This window comes from Zalophus californianus, chromosome 13 (genome assembly GCF_009762305.2).
Source record: "Zalophus californianus isolate mZalCal1 chromosome 13, mZalCal1.pri.v2, whole genome shotgun sequence".
In the NCBI taxonomy this organism is placed as follows: domain Eukaryota; kingdom Metazoa; phylum Chordata; class Mammalia; order Carnivora; family Otariidae; genus Zalophus; species Zalophus californianus.
The window spans coordinates 3,507,706-3,532,881 of NC_045607.1; the positions used below are offsets into that span (position 1 = coordinate 3,507,706).

At 57.3% G+C, this 25,176-nt stretch overlaps 4 protein-coding genes and 3 non-coding genes across 10 annotated transcripts; 2 read left to right on the plus strand and 5 right to left on the minus strand.

The window, feature by feature from the left end:
- Positions 1 to 4: 4 nt before the first annotated feature.
- Positions 5 to 13,416, plus strand: SURF4 (surfeit 4). Of its 2 annotated transcripts, XM_027615620.2 has the most exons (6): positions 5 to 197; positions 7,948 to 8,134; positions 8,799 to 8,875; positions 9,506 to 9,549; positions 10,033 to 10,219; positions 11,022 to 13,416. In XM_027615620.2, the coding sequence occupies exons 1-6, from the start codon at positions 150 to 152 to the stop codon at positions 11,286 to 11,288; spliced, it is 810 nt and encodes a 269-aa protein (XP_027471421.1). In that variant the 5' UTR covers positions 5 to 149; the 3' UTR covers positions 11,289 to 13,416. The 2 variants fall into 2 exon arrangements, with proteins under 2 accessions (XP_027471421.1, XP_027471420.1); XM_027615619.2 differs by lacking the exon at positions 5 to 197 and having other exon boundaries at positions 7,603 to 8,134.
- A 348-nt stretch (positions 13,417 to 13,764) lies between these two features.
- On the minus strand, positions 13,765 to 17,768 carry SURF2 (surfeit 2). The gene is made up of 6 exons (XM_027615622.1): positions 17,637 to 17,768; positions 17,397 to 17,551; positions 16,672 to 16,775; positions 14,673 to 14,864; positions 14,293 to 14,459; positions 13,765 to 13,864 (listed from the first exon to the last, which is right to left on the minus strand). Exons 1-6 carry the CDS (start codon positions 17,712 to 17,714, stop codon positions 13,784 to 13,786), a joined length of 777 nt encoding a protein of 258 aa, XP_027471423.1. The 5' UTR covers positions 17,715 to 17,768; the 3' UTR covers positions 13,765 to 13,783.
- A 43-nt stretch (positions 17,769 to 17,811) lies between these two features.
- LOC113934555 (surfeit locus protein 1) lies at positions 17,812 to 21,445 on the plus strand. 3 transcript variants are annotated; one of them, XM_027615805.1, is made up of 8 exons: positions 17,812 to 18,019; positions 18,745 to 18,878; positions 18,959 to 19,041; positions 19,555 to 19,746; positions 20,503 to 20,575; positions 20,660 to 20,822; positions 21,121 to 21,202; positions 21,275 to 21,445. In XM_027615805.1, the coding sequence occupies exons 1-8, from the start codon at positions 17,830 to 17,832 to the stop codon at positions 21,342 to 21,344; spliced, it is 987 nt and encodes a 328-aa protein (XP_027471606.1). In that variant the 5' UTR covers positions 17,812 to 17,829; the 3' UTR covers positions 21,345 to 21,445. The 3 variants fall into 3 exon arrangements, with proteins under 3 accessions (XP_027471606.1, XP_027471608.1, XP_027471609.1); XM_027615807.1 differs by having other exon boundaries at positions 20,539 to 20,575; XM_027615808.1 differs by lacking the exon at positions 21,121 to 21,202.
- A 217-nt stretch (positions 21,446 to 21,662) lies between these two features.
- On the minus strand, positions 21,663 to 25,133 carry RPL7A (ribosomal protein L7a). The gene is made up of 8 exons (XM_027615809.1): positions 25,071 to 25,133; positions 24,381 to 24,501; positions 23,713 to 23,862; positions 23,266 to 23,406; positions 22,986 to 23,065; positions 22,354 to 22,484; positions 21,996 to 22,065; positions 21,663 to 21,830 (listed from the first exon to the last, which is right to left on the minus strand). Exons 1-8 carry the CDS (start codon positions 25,071 to 25,073, stop codon positions 21,726 to 21,728), a joined length of 801 nt encoding a protein of 266 aa, XP_027471610.1. The 5' UTR covers positions 25,074 to 25,133; the 3' UTR covers positions 21,663 to 21,725.
- Positions 22,555 to 22,627, minus strand: LOC113935191. The gene has a single exon (XR_003523943.1). It is a non-coding gene; the product is annotated as a small nucleolar RNA SNORD36 (small nucleolar RNA).
- LOC113935190 lies at positions 23,146 to 23,219 on the minus strand. The gene has a single exon (XR_003523942.1). It is a non-coding gene; the product is annotated as a small nucleolar RNA SNORD36 (small nucleolar RNA).
- On the minus strand, positions 23,944 to 24,018 carry LOC113935193. The gene has a single exon (XR_003523945.1). It is a non-coding gene; the product is annotated as a small nucleolar RNA SNORD24 (small nucleolar RNA).
- Positions 25,134 to 25,176: the final 43 nt, after the last annotated feature.

Consider the following 25,176-nt stretch of genomic DNA (forward strand, 5'->3'; position numbering starts at 1 on the left):
TGGCCTACGTGGCAGCCGCTGGAGCCGCTGACGGGGAGTGAGGCCGGCCGCCGGGCACTTCCTGTGGAGGCCGCAGCGGGCGCGGGCGCCGAAGGGCCGAGCGCCGAGCGAGCGAGCGAGCTGAGCGAGCCGAGCCTCCCGCCGCCGCCATGGGCCAGAACGACCTGATGGGCACGGCCGAGGACTTCGCCGACCAGGTGCGGCCTGCGGCCCCGCCGGGCCTCCCGCCCCCGGCCCCCGCCCGGAGCCCCCCTCCCGCGCCCCCCCCCCCGGGCCCCGAGCCCTTGGCCGCCCCCAGAGCCGGCCCCCGACCCCGGAAGGCTGCCCCGAGGTCTGGGCCGTGTCCCCACTTAGCTCCTCTCCCCGACCCCGCCAGAGGATCGCGCCCCCTCCCCCAACCAAGGCATTCCCTCCTGGGCTCGTGGCGCTCCCCGGCCCGGGACTCCCCCAGACCGGCCTCCAGGCCCGGCCTGCCCTTGCGCCGCCGCCCCACCAGGGCTCTGGGTGTGTTCTCGGGCCCGTGCTTCGGCACCCAGGCGGGTGGGCCGAGCCCCCCGAACCTGCCTGGGCGCTCCCAGAAGGAGAGGGGTGTTGAGGGGCTGCCTCGCCCCCTCCTGAGAAAGGAGCCCGGGGTCCTGGGGGGCGCCGCTGGTTTGGGCCAAGTCTGGCGACCGGGGAGCGCCCTCTCCCTTTTGAACTGTCGGGGTGGCCCCTGCACGCTTCCCCTTTCACTGGCACTCTTAGGGGGCGGGGTGGGGAGCTCTGAGCCTGAACCGGGCTTGGTCAGCCTGGAGGCCTGGGGGTCCTCCCAGGGGAGAGGGGGCGCCCTGGTATGTGCCCTAGCCACAGAGCGCCTCAGCACTTTTTTCTTTGCTCTTTCCCAGATGTGTTGGACTCATGGGGTCCCTCTGACCCTCCCAGCATTTTCCCTCCCTGTTTGGACTCTGCCCTGGGACTGAATTGAATGGGTATCTATCTGTACACAAACCTGGGAGGAAGGGGAAGCCTCTCTTCTTGGGTTTTTTTTTTTTTTCCCCCTTCCAGAGCGTACAGGTGGCATTCTGAGCAACAGGGAGGCTGAAGCAGGGCAGCTGACACACACCGGGTGGACAGAATCAGACCCTAGGAGGAGGAAAGGACAGTGCTTCCACCCTCTTTTGATTAAGCTTTTGAGTGTTTAGTGTCCCTTTTACTTGTAAAAGTATTCTATTATGTTTGTGGGTTAGCAGCCTTATCCCTGCAAGGCTGACCAATCCCTGACCCAGGTCAGGCCCAATTGCCATTTCATTCCTTAGTTCACTTACTGTGCTTGTGGTCTTGCCAGAGTTAACAGCAGCGAGGTTAAATTTTTAATTTTTATGGAAGTAGTATTGAGTAATCAAACTCTGAAGCTTAGGTTTATTGGAAGGCATGTATTCGTTTGTGTGATTTAAAAAAAAAAAAAGATAAATGAGTGTTTTCCGATCAGGTACGGGTGAGCAAGATTTTCCACTGTTCCCCTCGAGGGCTGAATCTTCCTAGTGTGGTTTGCTACTTGGCTTCTCCTTCCATCACTTTCCTGTGAGCTGGTATTTTAAAACCAATTTGGGGGAGAAAAAGTATATCAACTTGAAGAAATAGTTTTTCCTAAGGTCACAATTCCATGTTTACAGACACAGTTTAAAAATTGTATCCTTCACAAAAACAATTCATACCAAGAGCTCTCAACCAAGTAGGTCTTCCTTCCCTGTCAGTTTTCATTGACATGGTTTTAGTGACCCAATTTCATTTCCCCAAGTAGCAGCTCCCTAAGAAGATGGCGCCTTTCAGCCAAGGGGACTGTGGGAGCTCTGTATACTCACTCTTCAGTCTGGAGAACCCTGATTTTGCAAGTGCATTTCATAACCAAATCTAGCTAAAATGTCTCTAACCCAGCTGCTGCCAACGATCAAATGATAAACTTTCCTACAGAAAAAAAAAAAGTTCAAAATCTCTTTATGTAATCTTCTCTTCTTTTTCTCCATGCATTTTGTTTGAAACGAAAGAAGCAGAATCTTGGAACCGGAAAGGCCCTTGAGGGGGACACAGGGTCTGCCTGCACCAAATTACTGCTGGGAAGGAAGGCAGGGCCTGCTGGGGCTTCTGGACTGGCCTGGGGCCTGGCCCTGGGGGCAAACCCAGACTCCAGCCTCGCTTTGAGGCTGGTGCCACATAGGACAAGCTTCTGAGGCCTGGTGTTCTTCAGGCACAAAAAGAGGGAAAAGGACTGGCCTTGTAAAGGGGCATGCTGCGTCAAACCCAGCACCCAGGGCGGCCCAGCGCTGTGTCTGTCAGGCAGCGCGGGCTCCCGCTTTTGGCTCATCAGCACCACGGCCCACCTGGCTGGTGGCAGCAGATGTCCAAAGACACCTCCATGCCCCCTTGTGGGGGACTCAGGAGGGCAGTGGCCCTCGTGCACTTCAAAACCAGAGTCGGGAGCTGCTTCTGCCACAGTCAGGCTCGACACAGGAGGATGTGGGCAGATCAGAATGCAGATCCAAAGTGATAGCTTCCCGTGGACAAAATCTGGCCAAGCTACCATGGCGTTTTTGTTTTTAACATTTATCCACATAATATTAAAACAAAGCTGCCGATGATAAAGGTGCTGAGAGTCTAGGCTTTTAGACTGAAAATGATTTCATTTGAAAGGAATGGGGAAATGTCAAAGGCACTGATCAGGTAACGTGACATACCCGTTTTTTTCTAACCTTGTCTTCAGAAAAGCAAAAATCAAATGACAGGATTTGGCCAGGAAGTCTGGGTTGCTGAGAGGGAACCTAAAAAGGCCTTTGTTTCCTCCAGGAGTTAAGACAAGAGTCCCAAGACACTCACTCTGGGCCAGGTCCTCCATACTTAGGGCTGTGTTACCGGAGCGTGTGGGGCTGGCCAGGGTGCCTCCATCTTCAGCCGCGGGGAGGGTGGTCTTGCACGGCACACGGTGGGCTGAAGTTCTGAGTACCGAAGGCTGGGCTCCTCACCTCTTGGCTGTCCCGCACCCTTTCCTTCAGGCCTGCAGAGGTGAGAGCACAGGGTCAACTGTCTGGGTAGTTCTGGCTGGCAGGCTCCTGCAGAGCTGCATCCCTGGCATCAGGCTCCTTGCCCCGGGCAGCCAGGGATAGTGTCCTGCTCCCAGGAAGCCAGGCGCTAGAGAAAATGCTGAGCATGCCCTCTGCAGACGCTAGGCATCCGGAAGCCATCTGAGACCAGGTTGGAAGGAGCCAGAGACCAATGAACTCAGCAATCCAAAATGACATCTGTGTCCTGCAGCTGGTGCTCGCTGCTATTCAGCAGAATGTAACCCCTGAGCACATCTGCACCAGTAAACAGGAGTATTAGCACCTAATGGGTTTGGCCTGACAGCTCATCACCAAGGTGACAGATAAGCTGAATGGGGCCTTGCTGTCCAGTGGGGCCTTTGGTTTTTACCTGTCTTTGGCATGAGAGAGCCAGTCCTGGGAGCTCTGACCCCCAGGAGTTCCCTGTGGCCTCTGGTCAAGCGGTGGGTAGGTAGGATGGCCCCGACAGAACAGTGCCGGGGCGCACGTAGGGCACGGGTGTTAGGGCTCTGGGTTCACTGCGTGGATGGCCGCTGGGTGGGAGTAGGGCTCTGGGAACGGTGGGTTCTGAGCATCCTTTCCTCGTTCCTCTGCTCTGTGCCCCCTTCCCTCCCAGGGCTTCCTGCCTTGTGCTATCAGGAGCAAGGGGAGAAGGCAGGGAGAGCTCATTCTTCCCTGCTTGCCGTCTTAGGAGGTTAAGAAAAGCCACCCTGTCTCTTCTGGGGAGCGGGGTGGAGATGTGGAGGGACTGTGGTTAGCGAGGCTTCTCCTGGAAAGTGAAGCACAGCTCTGTTCTCTTCCATGTGACCTGTCACCGTTCACCTACGGTTAGGCTCTTAGTCGCGTGGGGTTTTGGTACAGAAAGGCAGGCCATCTGCAGGCCTGCTGACTTGTTCCTGTACCTGGAGGGGCAGTATGGACCCACAGAGTAGTACTCTGGGAGACTTGCTGGGGAGCTCTGGGGCCATGGTGGATGCACACGTGAGTCACTGAACTCTTGCCTCAGCCCTGACTCAGCCTGATGGGAGCGAAGTCACCCAACCACAAGTTCTAATTATCTGGGATGTGTAGGCTTGAGGTGGCCCTTGAGAAGGGCAGTCCCAGTCCCTGGCGGCAGCCCTGTTCTGGCGATCAGGTCTGACTCGCCCTTTTCCACTTCCTCAAAGTTCTCCACCAAGAATTGCACACTGTTTCCCTCCAGTCCTTTCCATCCCGAATACTCGGAGAAAGTCGGGTTCTCTGTGTTGCACGGGGCTGCAGGTGGCGGTGGGATGTGATCACTGTGTTCTCAGAGTTAAGGCGCTGGCGGGGTATGTTTCTGAAATCCCTTCCAGAATAGTAACCCCTCGGAAATCTCAGCTTTCTGTATTGCCTGAGTCCCTCAGATGCTGTCACTGCTTATGAGCCGTATCACGCTTGACTGCAAGGTTCTCGGAGATGCCTGTGAAAAGCCAGCCCCACAGAGACTGGCCGTCCTGTCCTGCAGTCTGTCCCTGCTCGGTGTCCACCTCCCACTCTGCTGCCATGATTCTCTCCCGTGCTCGGCAGTGGTGGGTCTTGGCGTCCGCAGCGGGCAGCACCGGCCTGCAGGGCCTGTTGGCGAGCTGGAAGCCGGTGCTGCGTGTGCACTGGACAGGGGACCGCTCTGGGCTCTTGGGTGCTGCCGGATGCCTGACTCAGGGGCTCTTCCCTGCTCTGGCAAGGGGATGCTGTCCACAGATGCATGATGTGGATTCAGTGGCCAAGTCTGAACCGTTGTGACCGACACGCGTTCAGGGAATCTGTAAAACTGGGTCTGGCCTCGTGTTTATTTCTTTTTTAAACCTTTTTTTTTTTTTAAGATTTTTATTTGTTAGAGAGAGAGTGCGCACAAGCAGGGGGGAGCGGCAGGCAGGGGGAGAGGGAGAGGGAGAAGCAGGCTCCCGGCTGAGCAGGGATCCCGATGCGGGACTTGATCCCAGGACCCATGACCTGAACTGAAGGCAGACGTTTAACCGACTGAGCCACTCAGGCACCCCTCTAGAGCCTCTTTTAAACCAGCCAGCCTCTAATAAGCACCTGTTTGGACTGAACATGGAAGAAAAAAACCTATGTTTAGGGGCTCCTGGGTGGCTCAGTTGGTTAGGCATCTGCCTTTGGCTCAGGTCATGATCCCAGAGTCCTGGGATCAAGCCCCACGTCAGGAAATCTCTGCTCAGCAGGGAGCCTGCTTCTCCCCCTGCTTGTGCATGTGCTCTCTTTGTCAAATAAATAAAACCTTTAAAAAAAAAAAAAGGGGCTCTGGAGCAACCTGACTTACAAAATATAGTCAGCCCTAAGCCTAGACCGCATCTGACTTTGAAAATGAGATATATGCTTAGTTCACAGCACAGATAACCTGAATTTTGGCATTTTTTTCCCCTAAGCCCAGAGCTGTCTCCTCAGCATGTCTCATGGGGAAGGGAGGAGTCTCCCCATTGCTCTTTAATCCTGTTGACCCAGACACTCAAATTAGGAGTACAGACTCCTCATGGAGGCTTTTAAACACTACCTGTGTCTCTTGGGCTGTGCTGCGGAGCAGTGCGTGTGTTAAATGGGGGTACTTGGAGGGGGCTCCGAGTGAGGCCCAAGGGTCCGGGCTTGTTTGCTCCTCACTGGGGAGCACAGGAGCGCCTTTCAGCTCCAGTTCGGGGCAGCTCAGCACCCCGCCGATGTCGGCCTGCCTGCCTTTTGGGCTCAGCCTCCTCCGGAGTCCCACAGTGGCCGCAGTCTGTGTGTCTACGGACTGGACTGGGAGCGATTCTACCATTGATTGTTGCTGGGCCTTATGAAAACATTTGGGGGCCTTGAGGCAGAAGTGGCAGGGTTGGTGGCGTCCGCTGTCCCTGTCCCTCCTGGTCTGATGCTGGGGTGTGTGGACACCAAGTGTACGTATGTCTTATGTGTGCTCTACGTAGACTCCAGTGTTCACAGGGGCATTCGAGGCCTCTCTTTTTAAAGAAGGTTCTTTCTCCTTCTTTTTTCTCCTCTGCTTATTCAAATTGGAAAGAGTCTTAGCAACCACTAATCCAGCTGTCCTCACTTTGTAGAAGGATAGCAGAACCGTTCCCCGGCCTCTGGAAGTGATTCGGCTTGTCCACGGCCACAGGGCACGGGTTGGCGGTGCTCACACTGAGCCTCGTCTTCACAGATGCACCTGGTTCAGTGTCTAGGCATCTGTCTGTCTCTCAGGTGACCTCTGCGGTCAAGGGCTGAGCAAACGTGTGCAGAAGCGCCACCTTGGGGCTCAATCAAGCTCAGTAGATCTGAAGAGAAAGGACAGCTGCCTGTAATCTCCCCCCATGACCTGTCTGCTGTGGCCGGGGGGGGGGGGGGGGGGGGATTGTCTGCGGACAGAAGCAAAGTTGGCCAACTGGGGTTGATCGAAACAGCCAGAGGCTCATTACCCGCGGCTGAGAGCATCAGCTGTTTCTAGAACTTGAAAGCAGCTTTTCAAAACGCCAACAATTAAGAGACGCTCTTAGATACTAGATACACCTTCGTTGGTGCCAATAAGGTTTCATCCGCTCTAAGAGGGGCTGTGACGTTCATTTGACCGTCCCTTTGTGGGGGCCAGACTCACAGATGCCCTTTAGACTCTGCCGCCTGACGCGTCACTGGGTGGGTCCCAGCCTCCCAAGAGTGGCTGTTACCGTGTGTCGTAGGGTTTCCCTTTGCACTTCGTTTCGAGGTTGGAAAGAGAAAGTGGCTACCGGGACCCAGGGGACATTGGTGCCCCGATCCAGCTTGCATGTTTGTTTCCTACCCATGCTGTTGTTTAATGGCCCACCTCGTGGCGGGGCAGGAGGAAGTTCTACATGTGTTTTCTCTCTGCTTGATGTTTGCCAGTGATTTCCCGAACGTGAATTTTGCTGCTCTTGACACAGTTGTCCATCCGTTTGTGAGTGTGTCTTTGTCAGAGACTTGAAGGGCTGGGGACGTGAGCCGCACCAGTCCCACGTGCGCACTCCCAGTGCTGGCACACAGTGGCCCGCCCTCTGTCCAGTGCGGGCGCCGGGAGGGGCCGGGAAATGTACGCGGGACTGCTCCGCAGGTTCTGGCCAAGTGTAGACACGTGAGCTTACCGTTGGCTCAACTGAGAGGCCCTCTTCTAGACCTGGGACCCTGGCTGTCACCGAAGCGGCCTGCCGTGTCAAGAGTGTGCGTGGCTCTCTTTGGTCTAGAGGCGGTCTGAGCTTTGTCGGGGATGCTGGGAGGCCAGGGCCCAGCCGTGTGTGACCAGGAGGCCAGGTCGAGCCTCAGCCCGGCAGTGTGGGGTCGGTGCAGTGCTGAGCGAGCCTCTCTCCCCTGTGGGGTTGTTTGCCCGTTTGTAGAAGGAGAGGTTCTCAAAGGAGTGGGGGCAATTTTGTCCCTCCACCAAGGGACACGTGGCACTGTCTGGAGGCATTTTTGGTTGTCACAATTGGAGGGGGGCTGCTAACAGCATCTGGTGGGCAGAGGCCAGGGATGCCGCTCACCACCCTTCGGTGCAGGCCAGCCCACAATAGAGAGCCCACGATAGAGAATGACTCAGCGCAGACGTCGGGGGGCGCAGGTGGGGAGGCTGCCCCCCCTGGAGCTCACGGGGCCTTGTCACACAGTGATCCTAACTCACCAAGGCCCTCGCCTGAGCATGCATGCTGTGTGTCATTGCCGTCTACACAAGGGTGCTGAGAGGACAGGGGATCCCAGAAGGGCGCTGTGGCCATCGCCCCGGGGGTCTGAGCCAGACAGGCCGGTGGCACCTGCAGACCGGCAGGGCAGTGCAGGGAGAGGTGCTGAGGGTCGCTGCGCCACCCCCCGGCGTCCAGCGTCCGTCCCGCAGCCGCCTCAGCTGGGTTTCTGTGGCCCGCAGTTCCTCCGAGTCACGAAGCAGTACCTGCCCCACGTGGCGCGCCTCTGCCTGATCAGCACGTTCCTGGAGGACGGCGTCCGCATGTGGTTCCAGTGGGGCGAGCAGCGCGACTACATCGACACCACGTGGGGTTGCGGCTACGCACTGGCCTCCGCCTTCGTGCTCCTCAACCTGCTCGGGCAGCTGAGTGAGTGGCCCCGAAGCGCGGGCGCAGGGGGCGGGCAGGGCAGAGCGTGTCTCTGGGGGTCTCCTGGGACGGCTGGCCTCTCCCTCCCCTCCTTCCCCAGCAGTGGGTCTCTGGGTGGGTGCTCTGCTTGCTACACACAGATGACATGGTTCCGGTTTCAAGCACCTGGAGTGGGACAGGCGGGGGATCCGGGTGGGCCGGATAGGAGCCAGAGCTGTCAGAACCCAAGCTGTCGGGAAAGGGTGAGCGCTAGGCTGGAAGAATAGAGCTCACATGGGCCTCAGGGCTTCTGCTCCCGACCACGGCCTTCTGGTGGCAGCCCCCCTCCCTTGTACCTTGTGGGGCAGGAAAGGGGCCTGCGTTTTTCAGCCTGTCCCTAAGCTCTCCACAGCAGAGTTGCTGATGGACCACCCACTCTGGAAAAGGGCCCATTCTCTGGAGCAAGGGATACACTTTCTAGAACGGTGTTTCTGATAAGTAAGGTCCAGTTGACCTGTGTGTGGTCTGTGCCTCTCACCAATTCTCCTGAAAGTTGCTTTTTCCTTGGGGTGGGTAGTGGGGCTGCCGGTGCACAGGTCTCAGGTGAGGTGGCCAGGGACCCGGTGGCGTCTCTTCGCCCGGGACTCGCCCACAGCCCCCTGACTCTTGCCCTTCTCCTTTCCAGCTGGCTGCATCCTGGTGTTGAGCAGGAACTTCGTGCAGTATGCCTGCTTTGGGCTCTTTGGGATCATAGCACTACAGGTACACAGAACGTGCCGTCCGGGTCTCTCTCTTCCTTGCTGTGGTTGGAGCAGAGCTTCTGCAAAAAGGCATTTCTGGGGATTCAGTTTCACTCCCCGCTTGAGCCCTCTGCCTGGACCTCCTTTTCTTTTCTGAGTAATCACTGGATTTTCCTCAAAGCAAGCTCAGGGGAGTGGGAGAGGATGGTGCCCCGAGAAGGTGCCAAGCTCTGAGTATCCACCTTTTTGCCACCTTCCTGAGTTTCCTTTGACAGGAGGACAAATCACAAGGTTGGCTACAGCCGAGACATTATCTTTTTACCTTGTAAATAATGCCCAGCTAGCCGCGTGAGCTGTGTAACACATAGCACATGAACTGGATTGGTGCCCTCAGCTGCCATGCTCCAGCCCACCTTGGGCACAACTCCGGTGAGCAGGTGCTTGTTAAGCAGGCCCGGGCTGGTGAGCACGCCCTGAGAAATGCTGAGCCAGATTGTTGAATTTGGAGCCGTCCTGGGGTCCTAAACCGTTTGTGTATCTTACACTCACACTTACATTGGAGAAATTGCTTACTGCAGTTAATTCTATAGAAGTCTGAATGGGTTTGAAAATGCTGAGACTCCAGTTTCTGTCTGTTCTCTGTTCCCTCCAGACGATTGCTTACAGCATCCTATGGGACTTGAAGTTTTTGATGAGGTACGTGTGCTCCACATGGTGAGCTTCCTTTCCATGTCTCTCGACTCAGGAGCTAGCAGTGGGAGTGAACTTCTTCGGGTCCAAGTGTGCTTGAGTCTGTAGGGGGTGTTGGCAGAAGCTCCCCCCTGACCCTGAGCGCAGGGGCGTATGAAGCCGTCTCTCCCAGTTTTGTGTCCCCGAGGGAGGGAAGGAGGGACAGAATGACCGCGCTTTGCTCGCAGCGCTGGTCGGCTGTAGAGCCAGGGCTGGGGTGGCCCGGGTGTGCTCAGGCTCCGGTCACTGCTCGGCAGAACAGACGCATCTGTCCTCAGCCGTGGAAGGCCTTTGCAGATGTAAGGCGGTCACCCAGCTGGTCTGGCGTGGTTTGGAGAGAGGGACCTAAGGGCCTTTCCTGTGCTCCCACCGAGATCTCCCGACCTGGTCTGATGGGCACGTGTCATGCCCGGTGAGCCTTAGTGACTCACCCGGTGTGTCTGTTCCCAGGAATCTGGCCCTGGGAGGAGGCTTGTTGCTGCTCCTAGCGGAGTCCCGTTCCGAAGGGAAGAGCATGTTCGCAGGCGTTCCCACCATGCGCGAGAGCTCTCCCAAACAGTACATGCAGCTCGGAGGCAGGGTTTTGCTGGTCTTGATGTTCATGACCCTCCTTCACTTTGACGCCAGCTTCTTCTCGGTGAGTGTTCCTGTTTGCTTAAATGGGTCAGGTCTCCTATCTGTGGAAGGGGTGCTGCTCCCCACCCCCTTCCCTGGTTGTGTACTAAGCCAGTCGAGGGGCTGTTGGAATGATGTGGGAACGAGTTGGTTCAAAGGAAGCAAACCTTTGATCCTATTAAAAGGAATAAAAACCTACAAGCTCTTGTGGGCCCAGAGTGTACAAATGAAGTCGAGAATCTCCCTGACCTCACTGGGGGACCCGCTGCCTGGCATGCTGACTCCCCAGCTGCCGACCCAGGCTCTTTACAGACTACTTCTTCCCTTGCCCACTGCTCACACCTCTGTCACATACTGTGTGCATGCCGGGTGTTGGCTGCAGAGCTGCAGGTTCGGTCCTGTTCTCAGGAGCTTACAGCGCACGTCTTTAGAACCGGCTGGGTGCCCTGGCTGGGAGAGGTTCCCGGGAGTGGGGAGCCTGGTTCTAAGAAGTACTGGGGAGTATCTTGATGGCTTGCAGGCCCACAGGCTCAGACCCAAGTGTGTCCTGGTAAATCACAGCCTGTTCACAGGAGGCTTTCCTTTACCCTCGCCCTGACTGCTCGTGCTTTGGAGCGTTCTTGTATGTGCTGCCCCCCGCTCCCCCCCCCCCCCCCCCCGTTGGTACTGCTCACTTGAATGCATGCCCCTCTGATGTCACCCTGACACTTACCACAGTGACAAAGGCACTTGGAACTTGCCCATTTATAAAACAGGGTATGTCTTTTCTTCCTCACCCCCCCCTTTTTTTTATTTTGGTATTTCTCACCTTCCGACCTATGCAGATTCTCCAGAACATCGTGGGCACAGCTCTGATGATTTTAGTGGCCATTGGTTTTAAAACCAAGCTGGCTGCTTTGACTCTTGTCGTCTGGCTGTTTGCCATCAACGTGTATTTCAACGCCTTCTGGACCATTCCTGTCTATAAGCCCATGCACGACTTCCTGAAGTACGACTTCTTCCAGACCATGTCGGTGATCGGAGGCTTGCTCCTGGTGGTGGCCTTGGGTCCCGGGGGTGTCTCCATGGATGAGAAGAAGAAAGAGTGGTAACAGACCCCTTCCCTGCCTGGCTGAGACCCGTGGCCATCGAGGACTGGTTCGGGGCGGATTTGACAAAACTGCCAGCATTTATGTACCCTCTTCCCTCCCCTCCTGGTAAAGGCACAGATGTTTTGAGAGTTTATTTGCAGACACCTGAAAATTGATGGCTAAATTTGCTCTAGACCCACAACCTAGTAATCTGACCCTCGGAGCTGGCCGGCTGGACGGCAGTATCTACCCCCCCGCCCCCTCCAAGGCAAGGCCTCAGCTTCTCACAGCGAGTGGCTGGCTTGGCTGGGGCCTCACTTCCTATTTTGTTTCTGGTTCACGGGTGGGGGCCTCAAGCTGTACTGTGAGCAGATACATTTGTGTATCCTTCAAAGCAGTCTCCCTCTTATTTTTTCAGTTTACGTTTTTAACTAAAATGAAAGGATTCAGGATGGCCCAGCCCAACATCAAACACACTGTCCAAGTCCTGGTTTTAAACCGCACCCACGGCTCCGAGTTAGCCCTGCCCCGCACTGTAATACTGGCGGGGCTGGTGACGGCATTTAGAGAGACCCAAACCCAAAGAATGATGCTGCACTGGAGGGGTGGCTGCGGCCACTGTCCATGGTGGAAGTCACTCATCAGAAAACCGCCTCAGACTGGGGCCAAGGTTTGAGAGGGCAAACCCCCCGGGAGCTTTAGTGGCTCAAGGTGGGGACAGAGGCGCTCCCAAGTCCTCTGCAGGGATCCACGCTCCGACCCTGGCCTGGCCACACATCTGCAGGTTGGCTCTCATGTGAGGGGCGTGGGCCGAGTGGCAGCTGCGTGGGGCAGGGCAGCAACAAAGCCGGCTCTCAGACCAGTTACCTCACCCCCGACCTTTACAGAGCCTCTGCTGAAGCCCTGGGCACAGCTCCGACCTGGCTGAGTGCCCCGCCCGGTTCTCCTTTGGCTGGAGGGATCCTTCCCAGGCTGTGCAGCCGCGACTTACCATCCTCACGAGGCTGTCGCTTGCTCCGATTATCTATTTGCTATGCTGAATGCAGCCCAAATTACTTTTTACAATTTGTGATGCCTTACCGATTGGATCTTAATCCTGTATTTAAAGGTTTCTAACATTGCCTTATACTGCGTTTCTCTTCTTGGGGGTATGAGCGCCTGTTGCTCTTCTCCGCTTGCTGGGCCGTAGCGGACACCGTAAGGGGAGAGTGGGGCATCTTGGTGCCTCCCCCCGGGCCTCCCCCAGACCCTCTTGGGGGCAGGCTGACCAAACTCGAATGAGGACTGCCTGAAGCTCGTCTTTTCTCCTGGCTCATCAGTTAGATGTGCAGGCCTGAGGGTCACCCCTGGGGATGCTGGGGGCCAGTCCCGAGCCAGGATCCACATCTACCAGCCAGACCAGAGCCAGTGTGAGGTGGGGAACCTGCCCCGCTTTTGCCCCCCAGGGCTCTTAGAACCTTACCTGGCTCTGCAGCCTGGACCCACCAGACCTGAGGGCAGCATCCCGTGCCTGTGCCCCAGCCCCTGTGGAGGCTCATCCTACATGTTCCTAAACCCTCGCCCACGGCTCATTTGTATACCCCTCTGGCCTTTCGAAGATGAAACAATGGCTTACGGACAGAGGGCTTTTCTACTTCCTAGCACTAGGATGCTCACCACACAAAGGGTGGTTTCTGACTCCATGTTTCCGCCTTGGTAGGGCCATCTCTCGGTCCACCCCCTTCCCTGTCAGCACAGCACGGCAGTCCTCTCAAAGGACCCTCGGCCAAGTCTGTTCCTCTGTACAGTTTTTGACAGGGTACGGGTCCTTCTCGGCCCTGTGCTCACAAGGCCTTTGTTGGTTTGTAGAAACAGGTTGACCCCAGGAGGCTGAAGGGTGTGGTCAGAGGTCACCCTCCATGCCAGAAGTTATTCCGGCCTCCCCCAGCCCTGAGCAGGCCACTGCTCAGGGATGGGGTAGATGCCTTTGCAGGGAGGAAAGAAAAATACTATCTATCAATTGGCTTTGGCAAAACGATTTCTGAAAAATTTTTTGCTTTATGTGGGAAGTAGGTATAAATCTCATTTTATGCTGTATTTTATATCTTAGTTGTGTTTGAAAACGTTTTGATTTTTGGAAACATCAAAATAAATAATGGCATTTGTTGTATGCAGTGTGATCCTCTGGTATTGTCCAGCTGGGGTGGGGCCCGGCCAGGCCTCTCCTTGGACGCCAAGCGAGCCTGAAAAACCCACTAGGCTTCGCTGAGGAGCACTTAGAAGCCACGTCCAGCCAGAACTCTTCCGTTGGGGTCTCTGCTGCTTCCTGGGGATGGGGAGCCGTGCCCGACACCTGTGGGACCGACCCCCAGCCCCACCCCCTTGGGGGCAGCAAATGCGGAGTGGAGGGAGAAGGCCCTGGGACACCCCAGCAGCCGAGAGGACGCACCGCAGATGGCTTGAAAAGGACCACGGGGGTCAAGTGTCTGAAGGATTCTCGAAAAGCTTTCAACACGTGCTCTCTCCACAGCTGTTTATTAACTGGACTGTTTAAAAGAGCTGAAGCTCTTAGCTTTACGATGATGACTTTTGAACTTCTTCGATGAGCTCACCTGCTTCTGGAACATGAACAGAGGATTCCAGCTTGTAAGCCTTCACTGTCTGAGAGGAAGGGGCCCTGTGAGGGGCACCCCGCCCGCCCGCCCGCCGAGACAGGCCGGCTCCCCACGTCCCCAGCCTCACAAGAGGCCTAGACCTTCTCGAGCCCCGGCCCTGCTCAGCTACCCAGGACGACAGGACCTTGTCACTGCCTCATGGCAATGGGCCGTGTCTGGAAACAAGTCCCCCACGGGCTCCCTGCTGCACTCGGCAGCGCTCAGAACCTGTCCGTGGAGCCTCGAACTGGGAAGGAGCCCACCCTCGTCAGGGCAGAGCGGCCTTGGCTCCTATTTACTGTTAGCTTGGCATTTCATTTGCAAAAACAAGATTCTTTCTAACATTTTGTAAAGGAAACGGCAAACTACCACCAGAGGAAGCTGCCCCTCACCTTCCTGCGCTTGCGGACCAGCACCCGGGCCACTTCAGTCTCCTCCTCGGCCCCGGGGCCCTTCTCTGCGGCACACCTTGGCTTCTCGCCCTCCTCTTCTGTCAAAAAGTCATCGGTGCTGTCCCCAGGCTCAGTCCCTCCCAGGTCCTTTCTGGTGAACAGCTCGGCTGGAAGGAATGGAGGGATGGGCTGGTTCAGGTTAGGCTCACGGTCTGCGCAGGGCTGAGGGGGGAGTGGCCAGCGAGGGCCCAGGACCTGAGGACACGCGGTGGGAGGGCCGGAGGGCCGGAGGCTGGAGCCCACTTGCTGCAAACTCAAAACCGAGCAGGCAGCCAGGACCCACACCTGCGGGAAGGGGGTGGGGGGGGAGTCCCGCTTACGTGGGTACAGGTCTGTCATACTGTCGTCACTGTCACGCGCGGCTGTGCCATCGTCCTCGCTAGACACGGGTTCCCAGAAGGCCTCTCTCGGGTGAGGCGGCCAGGCGCCATCCATCTGGTCCTCTCTCCTCCTCCTCTTGTGCAGGAGGCAGGCAGGCACGTACTCCACACCCTGCTTCTGACATTTCTCATCTGGGGGACAGGCCAGCACACTGCCTGGTTCTGGGTCTGCCCCGCAGTTCCCCGGTGCAGAGCCAAGCTCCACCAGGACCTGTACCCTACTCTGCTGGGTAAAAACTGGTCAGTTCCTACCAGGAGAGGAAGGAGGCCAGCAGGGGTGCCGGCCGTGGAGTGATAAGATGCAGGGGTGTGCTGGGCCTCGAGCACTGAACCCCCAGCCCTAGCCTGGCCCCAGGAAGCCCCCACACTGGTTGGCGGGGCTCAGTGGGAGTCGGGCCCTTGGCCCAGAGCAGAGGCACCGGGATGAGGCCTCCACGCTGGAGCCACACTCCCGTGTACGGAGGACTTGGGGAGGCCAGGCACTCAGCGTGGCAGATGCAGACTGAGCACCGATGAGGAGCAAGGTGGCACCGACAGGCCTGGCTTTTGAAACCTGCCCTGTGTGGGCATGGCTCTCCTGTCCAGTGCAGCCCCCTCAGGTGCAGGGAGAAGGACTGGGCTCTGGTCTCTGATGTCACTGCCTGCTTCTGCCCACCTTCAAGGCCCTAGCCTTTGCATCATCTCTGCCACCCACTCCGTGGTCCCACATGGCCTCCCTGCCACTGGACCCTGCACCCAGTGTCCCCTCTCCACATCCCCAGCCAGGCTCCCTGGCTGCCAGGCTCCGGCTCCTTCTGGCCACTGGTCCTGTGAGCCACACACTCTCGCTCACGGAGTAACCCAGTCCTCCCTTTGCCGCCACACCAAGCAGCCCTCAGGCTCTGCACCTGCGTGGGATCCCTACTTCTCAACCCTCACTAGTACCCTTAGGTGAAGACGGCCTCGTTTTTTGGGGAAACAGCCTTCAGACTCGTCTTCCTCATCCTGCCTGTGTTTCCATCCCCCAGCCCCCCTTACTGCCCCATCCGGTCCTCCCCCTACCTTCCCTTCAGGAACATTTGAGAAGAGTCTACCATTCTCGAAACCTCTGCCCCCGACACGACACCACTCCACCTGGCTGCTTCCCTCCCTCCTGGGGCTCCTTCCGTGCTCAGGCCTGGCCCTGTCCCTTCTCCCATGGCTCCGTGGATGCAAATGCCAGCTCTGTGTCAGTGGCGTGCATCGTCTGAGCGCTGGCCCCTGTTGTCAGTGGCCATCCTGACACACGTTGACAGGAACATTTCATTTTCCCACAAGGCCTGTCATCCAGATGCCACTCTCCTAAACCAGGAATTCGGGGGTCCCAGCTGACTTCTTCCCCTCCCTCCCTCCCTCACCTACTGATCCTACCCTGTGCACATCTTCCCTGCCAACACCTGGTCACCCCAGCCATGGTCACCTCACCTGACTGCACAGCCACTGAGCGAGCGTCCCCTCTTCCACTCCTTCCCGCCCCGCCCCCCTCAGAGCCACAGTGACCCTGACACAAAAAGTGACGTGCCAGGCCCTGCGTCAGTCCTCTCAATGCCTCTCCACTTCACGTGGTCCTGACCTCCAAGGCCCTCTGTGTTCTTGCCCCCACCTTGCACGGTGGTACAGTGGCCGTCTTTCAGGAGCTCCTGCAGCCAAGTGTTTCTCTGCCTCTGACTTTGCTTGAATCCTTCCCTCTACTCCCCATGTCCCTAAAGTCTCAGCCCAGAAACTCAGCCTCCCCGGGGCCTCCTGGCAGCCCTCTCGCTAGCCTGTGGTGACCTGGGAGCCCACTGCACCACCAGCTGCTGCCCAAGGATGACTGAAACACCACTTGTGCCTCTGATGGGCACTCATCCTGGAGAAGGGGCAGGCAGGCCCCCAAATACCTGTGAAGTGAGGCAGGCCGCGTCCGCCCGTGGCTACTTACATTCACACAGAGCTCTCTGGTACCGCCGGCCCTGGGTGTGCCTCAGCACGTGCCCTGGGGACTTGTTGATGTGCCGCAGGGTGAGTCTGCAGAACAGCTGGTGTCTAGGGGACAGGGAAACCTCAGTCAGCAGGGACATTCACGGGGATCGACGTCGGGGGCCCTCCACCACAGATGCATCTGACAGCAGAGGTCGACGAGGTGGCCTGGGCAGCAAGCAATTCCACACTGCAGCGGGGTGGAGAAACACTGATCCAGACGGGCTGTGAGCTCTCGACATTTGCCTGGGACACAGGCCTGGCCAGCCTCCGCACACGGCTCCCGCACAGGCAAATGCACGTGGGAAACGAGGCCCGGCAAGGCGCTGGATGAACGGGAGCAGCCCCCCTCGCCCTCTTCCCTTCAAGCGCTGCCGAGCATACACGTTCAGCTACACCAAAGTTCTCTTAAAATACGTGAAACTGACCCCATTCAGAACCTTAGGTGACAAAGCGCAAGCCCTCCAGCTCCTCTCTGAGGCAGACAAGCCCGGGTGACAAACCTGAGCCCTGCAAATATCAAACGGGCACCAGGGAGGGGCCTAGCCTCCCACCTGGATGTCAAGTCGCCTATCCCACACGAAGTTGGGCTCCGGGGCCTCGAGGAGCGCGCACCCGGCGGGAAAGGGTGGGGTTCGGCCCGGTCCCCACTCGCGACCCTGCCTGCAGGGGCCCCCGCGCACGTACGGGTTCTTGGTGCTGGGCACGATATGCGGCTCGAACTCCGCGTAGTCGAAGGCCGGGGAGGCGCGGACCAGCCGCCGGTATTTCTTGCCGCGGGTGTAGAGCTGGAGCTCGGGCAGACGGCAGGGCAGCTCGTGGCCGGTGAGGACGCATTTCACCTGCGGGCCGGAGGGCGGGCGAGGGGGTCAGGGGGCCCGGGGGCCACCGAGCGGTGCCCGCGCCTCCCCCGCCGGCCCCGCGGACCTTGTGGGCGCCGGGCTCCAGCCGCAGACTCGGGTGCTCGCGCAGGAAAGCGCACACGTCGGCCGGCAGCTCGTCCATGGTCCGGCCGCTAGCGGAGCTGGAAGCCCGCGCCGCTAGCGCCGCGTGGGCCGGGGGCGGGGCTCAGCGGCGCCCCGGAAGCAGATGCCTCCAGGCCCGGAAGTGCCGGCGGGGTATGGCGGCGGTCGTGCGGTGGTTGGGGCTGCGGGCCGCGGGGCCGGGGGCGGTGAGCGCGGCGCGGGGACATGTCGGGTGGGCTGGGGGGCCCGCGCCCCGGCTTGGCCGAGCTCAGCCGTTGCCTCCGTCTCCGAAGGCCCCGCCCCGCGCGGTGAGGAGGAGCGTCCTTGCGGTCCCCCTAAGGCCAGGTGAGGGCTCGCTCGCGTGTGCCCTGAGCGCCCGGGAAGAGCGGCCCGCGCTCCCGCCCCCCCCCGCTTGGCACCGAACTGCTCAGTTCCCCGCACCTGACCGGGCTGAGGAGGGGCCACCCCAAGATTGAAAGCCAGGTGTCTGGGACCCACGGCTTGCAGGTGGCGCGTGCACGTGCGGCAGAGGGGAACGCTGTGCGAGAAAGAAGGGTGCTTTGTGAGCCCGCTCCAGGCCTGCTTTTTTGCCGTCTGCAAGGCCCGTAATGTTCTGATTTGATGAGACTCACACTCCGACAGCTAAAATACATTTTTGTGTACTTTGTTCCGTCTTTAAATCAATGAGCAGTGAAGAACAGGCTGTTGGAAGAGCTCTTTGAGCCAATATCCCCGAGTTTATCCCGGTTCTGTCTCTGCGCGGGTGTGGAATACATCGCATTCTTGTGTAAAAGGCATGAGGTGGTTACCCAGGGTGGCGGTTGGTGGCAGAGCCAGGACTAAGCCGTGGGTCTTGTTTATTTAGTCAGTAAACATCCACCGAGTGTGCCATGAGCCAGCCCTGGTTTAGGAGCCGGACTGGACACAGGTGCCACTAGTTGGCTGCTGGCCCCAGGCTGTGGTCTGTTCACTCTCCGGCAGTAAAGGTGGCGTCTCCTTGAGGAATTGGCTGCTCCACCTCTATTTGTCGAGGGCTTCTGACCCCATGCCTGTGTTGTAAAACCTCCTAGGTTTGGCCTGGAGGCCAAGCCGGTGTGGCAGTTCTGCAGCCGAGGCACCTGCCACAAAAGCACAGCACGACTCCGTCTTCCAGTGGTTCCTGCTTCTCATTCCTGTGACTGCCTTTGGCCTGGGGACATGGCAGGTAAAGACAGGCTTCTAGCTCTGGTGGCTCTGAGCTTTTGACCTTGTTGCCATCCGCTCGGGTTTGCACTGTTTCCATAGGTCCAGCGTCGAAAGTGGAAGCTGAAGCTGATAGCAGAGCTGGAGTCTAGAGTTGCGGCTGAGCCCATCCCCCTGCCAGCAGAGTGAGTGTGTGGCTGCCCACCTGGGGCTGGTCTCACTTGAGGTCAGCAGCGGGGCCTGGCTTCTGCTTGTAGTCCTGACCCTCAGAGGGGAGCCCTCAAAATCAGCTGTCTTACTGGCTTCCTGATCACCCTTGGGAAGCTGCCTGACATGCCTAGAAGAATACCTTTGATCCTGAGTTTTACCTTTTTTTCAGAGGCATTGTACCTGAGGGATCCCCCCCAGTGCTTATGGGCCCCTGTAGCAGTAATTCTTACCTGGCGGGTGAGGGCAGAGTGCATCTTCATGTCATGTCTTGACATGAGAACATTATCTTGAAAAAGTGCCCTAAGTGATTCTACTGCCTCTACCCCTCATTCTGAGGCACTGTCTTAGAGGGGCAGATAGGGTCAACAAAGCTTTCCATTCAGGGGAGCAAACACGTGCCGTATTTGCGATGTGCAGCCCCGGAAGCGTTTGAACTTCCTGCCAAACCTTGCTTGGCCGCAGCCTCACTTGTCCCCACTCCCATGTAGCCCAATGGAACTGAAGAATCTGGAGTACAGGCCAGTGAAGGTCAGAGGGCACTTCGACCACTCCAAGGAGCTGTACATGATGCCTCGGACCATGGTGGACCCTGCCCGGGAGGCCCAAGAGGCTGGCCGTCTCTCTTCCTCACCGGAGAGTGGTGCCTACGTCATCACCCCCTTCCACTGCACTGACCTGGGGTGAGTAGAACATGCAGCGAAGCACCAACCTTGGGCAAATCCAAGACACCCAGAAAGGTTCAATTCCTTGAGAGTTTGGAATTTGTATTTCTGACATTGTTAAGCCAGGTCATTTCACTTCTTACTGAATCATTCCTGTGTGTGGAGCTTTCCCAGAGGTGAATGAAATCAACCACTCTGGAGCAGTTGTCTCGTGGCCAACACATTAAATGGTTGTGGTGTGGCACGAGGAGGGGCTAGTGAGAGGAAGTCGAGAGAAAGGAAAGGCACCCCCAACTCTGCCTGGAGGGGGTGGGGTTAGGGAAGGATTCCGAGCGGACTACTTGGGCCACGCCTGGAGTCAGGAGATGGGAAGGGCAATACGGGGAGAGGAAATGACCTGTCCCGCAATGGGGCATTGCAAGATCAGCTAGAGCAACTTCCCAGCTATAGGTCTGGGAGGGTCTCCCCGCCACCCCAAGAGGATACCGGAGGCAGGTACACAAGGCAGCTGCTGTTAACTGGGGAAGTGGGTATTTGAACTCCGGCCGAGGGTGAGGCACACAGAGGGAAGCAGATGGGGGCTGTTGCCAGGGACACTGGAGATCTGTCTTCGGAGTTGATGGCCCTGCCAATCAAGACCCGGGCAGGAGAAAGGACCTTCCCCATGGCACACCTGCAGCTACCTTCCCGTTTTAAACCCTTCCCAGGACGACAGTGATAATCTGTATTCCAAAACCCTTCCCTACCTGAAAGAGCATCCTCCTATTACTCCAGAATCACCATCCTGGTAAATAGAGGGTTTGTCCCCAGGAAGAAGGTGAATCCTGATACACGGCAGAAAGGCCAGGTAAGGGGTGTGAATCCTCCCTTGTGAGCAGGGCTCTCTAGATTCTAAACTAGGCCCTGAAGAGCAATATTGTTTTCCTTTTAGATCAAGGGAGAAGTAGACCTAGTTGGGATGGTGAGGCTGGCAGAAACTAGGAAGCCCTTTGTCCCGGAGAACAATCCCGAAAGGAACCACTGGCATTACCGGGACCTGGAGGCCATGGCCAGGCTCACAGGCGCAGACCCCATCTTCATCGATGCAGACTTCCGTACGTTTTGACCAGCCCACCCCAGAAGAGCATGTAGCTTTTGTAAATACCTGGTTCTACCTCCCTCTCAGCTCTGACATTTTTGGTACTTGCTACTGCTTACATTTTAGTGTGTGTGGGAGGAGTGGGGATGTCTGCCAGATACTAAGGGAAGGAGGCAACATGGGGCCGGTTACGGGTTAAAAAAAAAAAGGGGGGGGCCCTCACTGAATTTTGGCCATGCAAGAGCTCTGGAAGGCTCCATGGAAACAGCTGGCCAGAGTGCTGTAGGGAGACACTGAGCCCACTGTCTCTGCAGGGAGCACAGTCCCCGGGGGACCCATTGGAGGGCAAACCCGAGTCACTCTGAGGAATGAGCACATGCAGTACATAGTTACCTGGTAAGTCCCGGTCTCTAGCTGCTCCCAAGTCTTACCCTTCCAAACGCTGACCGTTCATCTTTTCAACCCTAGGTATGGACTCTGTGCAGCTACAGCCTACCTGTGGTTTAAGAAATTCCTACGTCGGAGTCCTGGTGTGTGAGATTAGCTAACGAGCGGAAGGACCACGATAAATCCGGAGGCTGTTTTTATATGGGATCGGGTACTACTGATATGAATAAATCTTACACACCTGTTGCCGTCTGCCTGCCACTCTACCTGTTCTAGTTAACGGTCTGGATCGTAAAACCCAAGCTTTGTCAGCACGTTCAAGTACGATGTGCGAATGAGTGGTTGAGGCTGCTTGTTCAGAACAGGTCAACCCACACCTCCTGCCCTGTGCCCAGTACAGACCCTGGGTTTGAAAACACTTGCCACCCTCCCAAACTGACAGATCAATTACATTCAACCCAAACGCCAATTGACACTGGCTGAAACACAACGTTTTATTACTTTTATGTACAGAAAATTCAACAGCGTCCACTCAGCCCAGTTTGGTGGCCAGTTCTTTAGCCTTTGCCTTTTCCAGCTTGGCGATGCGAGCCACAGACTTTGGGCCCAAGACGTTGCCTCCCCAGTGGCGGCGGATCTGCAACGACAGAGGGTGGGGGGGTCAGTGTGGCCTCCTTCAAGGCTCTCAAAACCAGGTCAGCCCCTAGTGGTCTTCTACTTGACCCCTCAGGAGCCAGCTTAGTGTGCCCAAGACGGCGTCGTGTGCACGCCCAAGGCCGCGTCATGTCAGGCTGCTGCTTACCTCATCGTATCTGTCATTGTAGTTGGTCCTGATGGCCTCCACCAGCTTTGCCAGGGCTCCTTTGTCTTCCCTAAAAAGGCCGGGGGAAAATGGGGGTCATTGGCTTCTCAGCTACCTTTCCAGAAAGCGGGGATGGGCTGTTAGCCCCAAACAGCCCTTTGCCTCAGACACAGTATGACCACACAGTTTATTCAAGTGAAGAAATTCGTAGCCATCATTGGCAAAGATTCGGATAAACATATCCCTTTAAGGTATGTCGTTTGGTCTTCAGGGAAAATCCCGAGGAATGAAGAACTGGGGGAGGGGGTGGCTGACCCCTACTGACTGCTGGGAGCTGGGGGCCACCTTGCATACTCACGAGTTGACCTGTGTGAAGGCGACAGTGGTGCAGGTCTTCCTGTGGACCAGACGGCCCAGCCTGGCCTTCCCCTTGATAATGCAGTAGGGAACCCCCATCTTACGGCACAGGGCAGGCAGGAAAACCACCAGCTGGAATACAACATTAGCTCTAGGGTGTATTTTGACGAAAAGCGGGAATGTAAAAGCTAACTCAGTAGCAACTGCTCAGGCTTAAAAAGCTCATGTACTCGCACTTCAAGGTTTAATTCAGTGAGAAATCCACATCATCGCAGTGGCTCTCAATCAGGTCACCTGTCAGTACCGTCCTCGATGAAAAGGTACCTCTCCACTTTGGCCTAACACACCAGACTCAACATCTAGCTTTACCTGTCCCAGCACTGACATCAAGACCCAATCTATCAAAGTTGTTTTTTTTTTTTAAAGATTTTATTTGAGACAGAATGAGAGCGAGCGAGCACATGAGAGGGCGGAGGGTCAGAGGGAGCAGCAGACTCCCCGCCGAGCAGGGAGCCCGATGCGGGACTCGATCCGGGGACTCCAGGATCATGACCTGAGCCGAAGGCAGTCGCTTAACCAACTGAGCCACCCAGGCGCCCTAACAATCGATGCTTAAAAACAAGGAAGACGTACCTCAATGGGATCCACATCATGTGCAATCACCACCAGCTGAGCCTTCTTGTTTTCCACCAGGGTGGTGACAGTGTTAACCCCTACAACACACAACCAGTTTGTGCGCGCAGTCCACAGGGGCTGCTCGGTTAACAAAAGCAGCTCTCCTCTGGGCCCAGCTGTGACTCAGGGTTAAAAAGCTCGATTTTACTCTTCACAGTGATTCCAGGTGAAGAAATTCACACATCATTGCCAACAGCCTGTCCCACTACTCGCCCTCTGTGAGGAGGGGCCCACTCACCAGCTCGAAGGACAGGTGGCCTCTTAGTGGGGACATCCCCTTTGCCTGCAGCTTTCTTCTCAGCCCGGGCCAACAACCTCTGCTTCTTCTCCTGCTTTGTCTCTGGTCTGTACTTGTGGGCCAGCTTAAGCAGTTGAGTAGCTGCAAGAATCATTGCCAGTTTAGGCATGTTTTAAGCACTGGTCTGTGCCACCCGATGCAATGCTAGCTCACTGCCCTGAAAGTAGTCCAAGAAATCCCCCAACACGTACATGACCTCTTCGGCCAAGGCCACCTTCACGTTCCGAAAATTAGACATGATGTTCTCAATTTTAATAATTCAATTTACTTGAAAACACCCACCGCCCCTAGAAAGACTGCAGACGTAGTACCATCGCAGTCAGGACGGTAACATCGTCCTGGCCCAAGAAACCCCTTCTCGGATGGTTTTGTGCCATGGAACCTCACCTGTCTGGCGGTCCAAGGCCTGGGTGAACTGGTTAATTGCAGGAGGCACTTTCAGACGTTTATAGAGAATAGCCCTTTGCCGCTGCAGCCGGATATAGCGGGGCCATTTGACAAAGCGGGTGAGGTCCCTTTTGGGCTGGATGTCCTGTCCTGAGAAGTTAAAGGCAACACCGTTAAGTGAGGATCAAACCCCCGTGGAGTCCGTGTTTGGTGCCATTCGGAGGGTGCAGGTGCATCAGCGATCTTGGTGGTTTCAAGCGTCATCACCATCTCTCAGATAGCAAATATTCTTTTACATCATCTGCACACAAACACCTGGGATCGCAGGGAGACCCCAATACCTCCCTCCTCATCCGGCGAGCAGCCAAGCTGTCCATCAGTACAGTGGCCCAAGGGCCTCTGCTCTGAAAGCATGGCTCTCAAGGGCCAGGCTGAGTACCAGTATCTGAGCAGCAGCACAGTGGCGCTCAGGTGACACACCCCGCGCACCAACAGCAGCCACATCTCAAGCCCAGGGAGGAAGCAGAAAATGGGACTCCCACCCGGGCAGCTCCAACTCCAGACGCACGAGAAGCTTCTATCAAGCACAGGACACGATCCTCTGCTCGGTAAGCTAGCGCTCCTCTCTGGGAGTAACATCAAATTCTCGCGTCCCCCCTCTTACTCACCGATGCCAAAATTCTTGGGCCTCTTCTCGAACAGGGGATTGACCACCTTCTTGGCCTCCTGCTTCTTCACGACAGCAGGGGCCGGGGCCACCTTCTTCCCCTTCGCCTTCTTGCCTTTCGGCTGCGCGAGAAGGAACACGCTTAGACCGGGTCCTCCCGTCCCCGCGAGAGGCCCGGGCTGGCTGCCGACGTCCGGGTGGCCCAGCGGCGAGCCCGGCGGCCGCCCGCGTCTGCGTCAGTGGTCCTGGTGCTCAGGCACCAGACACCCTCCACACCCCTCCCCGAGCCCCGGCAGCCACGCGGCCACGTTCGTCCGCGACGCCGCGCACGGGCCGAGCCGGAGCCGGCCCCGTCCCGGAACTGCGCGCTCTTTAAGAGCCCGACATACGGCTGGCGCTGAACTCCTCGCCCGAGGCCCCTGCGGCAGCCCCCACGGCGCGGCGGACCCTCGGCCCCGGCGTTCCGAGCCCCGCATTGCGGCGCTGCGCTCCCCCGGCCCGGACCCTCCTCCCCGCACTGCCGGACGCAGCCTGCAGCATAACACCCGGCCTAATGCCTCCCTGCCAGGCTCCGCGGGGCTCCCCTAGCGCCGGGCGGTGGAGGGATCCCCGCACGGCCACGGCCCGAAGAGGATGGCAGCGGATAGAAACCAGACCCAGCGCCGACACAACGACCCGCAAAATCACTCACCATCTTGGGTTGCGGGAGGAGAAAGAAAGAAAAGAGAATTGTGGGTAATATGTAGGCGACATCGGAGATCGCGAGAACTGGAGCCTTCGCGGGATTTCGGATTTAA

Excerpts from the sequence above, each read along its gene's own strand:
- SURF4 (XM_027615619.2), top strand. The coding sequence starts at position 7,618 with ATGACTCAGCGCAGACGTCGGGGGGCGCAGGTGGGGAGGCTGCCCCCC. Across the intron at positions 8,135-8,798 it reads CAACCTGCTCGGGCAGCTGA|CTGGCTGCATCCTGGTGTTG; the intron begins GTGAGTGGCCCC and ends TCTCCTTTCCAG. Across the intron at positions 8,876-9,505 it reads TTGGGATCATAGCACTACAG|ACGATTGCTTACAGCATCCT; the intron begins GTACACAGAACG and ends TGTTCCCTCCAG.
- SURF2 (XM_027615622.1), bottom strand. The coding sequence starts at position 17,714 with ATGGACGAGCTGCCGGCCGACGTGTGCGCTTTCCTGCGCGAGCACCCG. Across the intron at positions 17,552-17,636 it reads TGGAGCCCGGCGCCCACAAG|GTGAAATGCGTCCTCACCGG; the intron begins GTCCGCGGGGCC and ends TCCGGCCCGCAG. Across the intron at positions 13,865-14,292 it reads TGGTCCGCAAGCGCAGGAAG|AAGCAGGTGAGCTCATCGAA; the intron begins GTGAGGGGCAGC and ends TTCATGTTCCAG.
- LOC113934555 (XM_027615805.1), top strand. The coding sequence starts at position 17,830 with ATGGCGGCGGTCGTGCGGTGGTTGGGGCTGCGGGCCGCGGGGCCGGGG. Across the intron at positions 18,879-18,958 it reads TTGGCCTGGGGACATGGCAG|GTCCAGCGTCGAAAGTGGAA; the intron begins GTAAAGACAGGC and ends CTGTTTCCATAG. Across the intron at positions 20,576-20,659 it reads ATACACGGCAGAAAGGCCAG|ATCAAGGGAGAAGTAGACCT; the intron begins GTAAGGGGTGTG and ends TTTTCCTTTTAG.
- RPL7A (XM_027615809.1), bottom strand. Across the intron at positions 23,066-23,265 it reads GCCACCTGTCCTTCGAGCTG|GGGTTAACACTGTCACCACC; the intron begins GTGAGTGGGCCC and ends TGTGTGTTGTAG. Across the intron at positions 22,485-22,985 it reads ATGATGTGGATCCCATTGAG|CTGGTGGTTTTCCTGCCTGC; the intron begins GTACGTCTTCCT and ends GTTGTATTCCAG.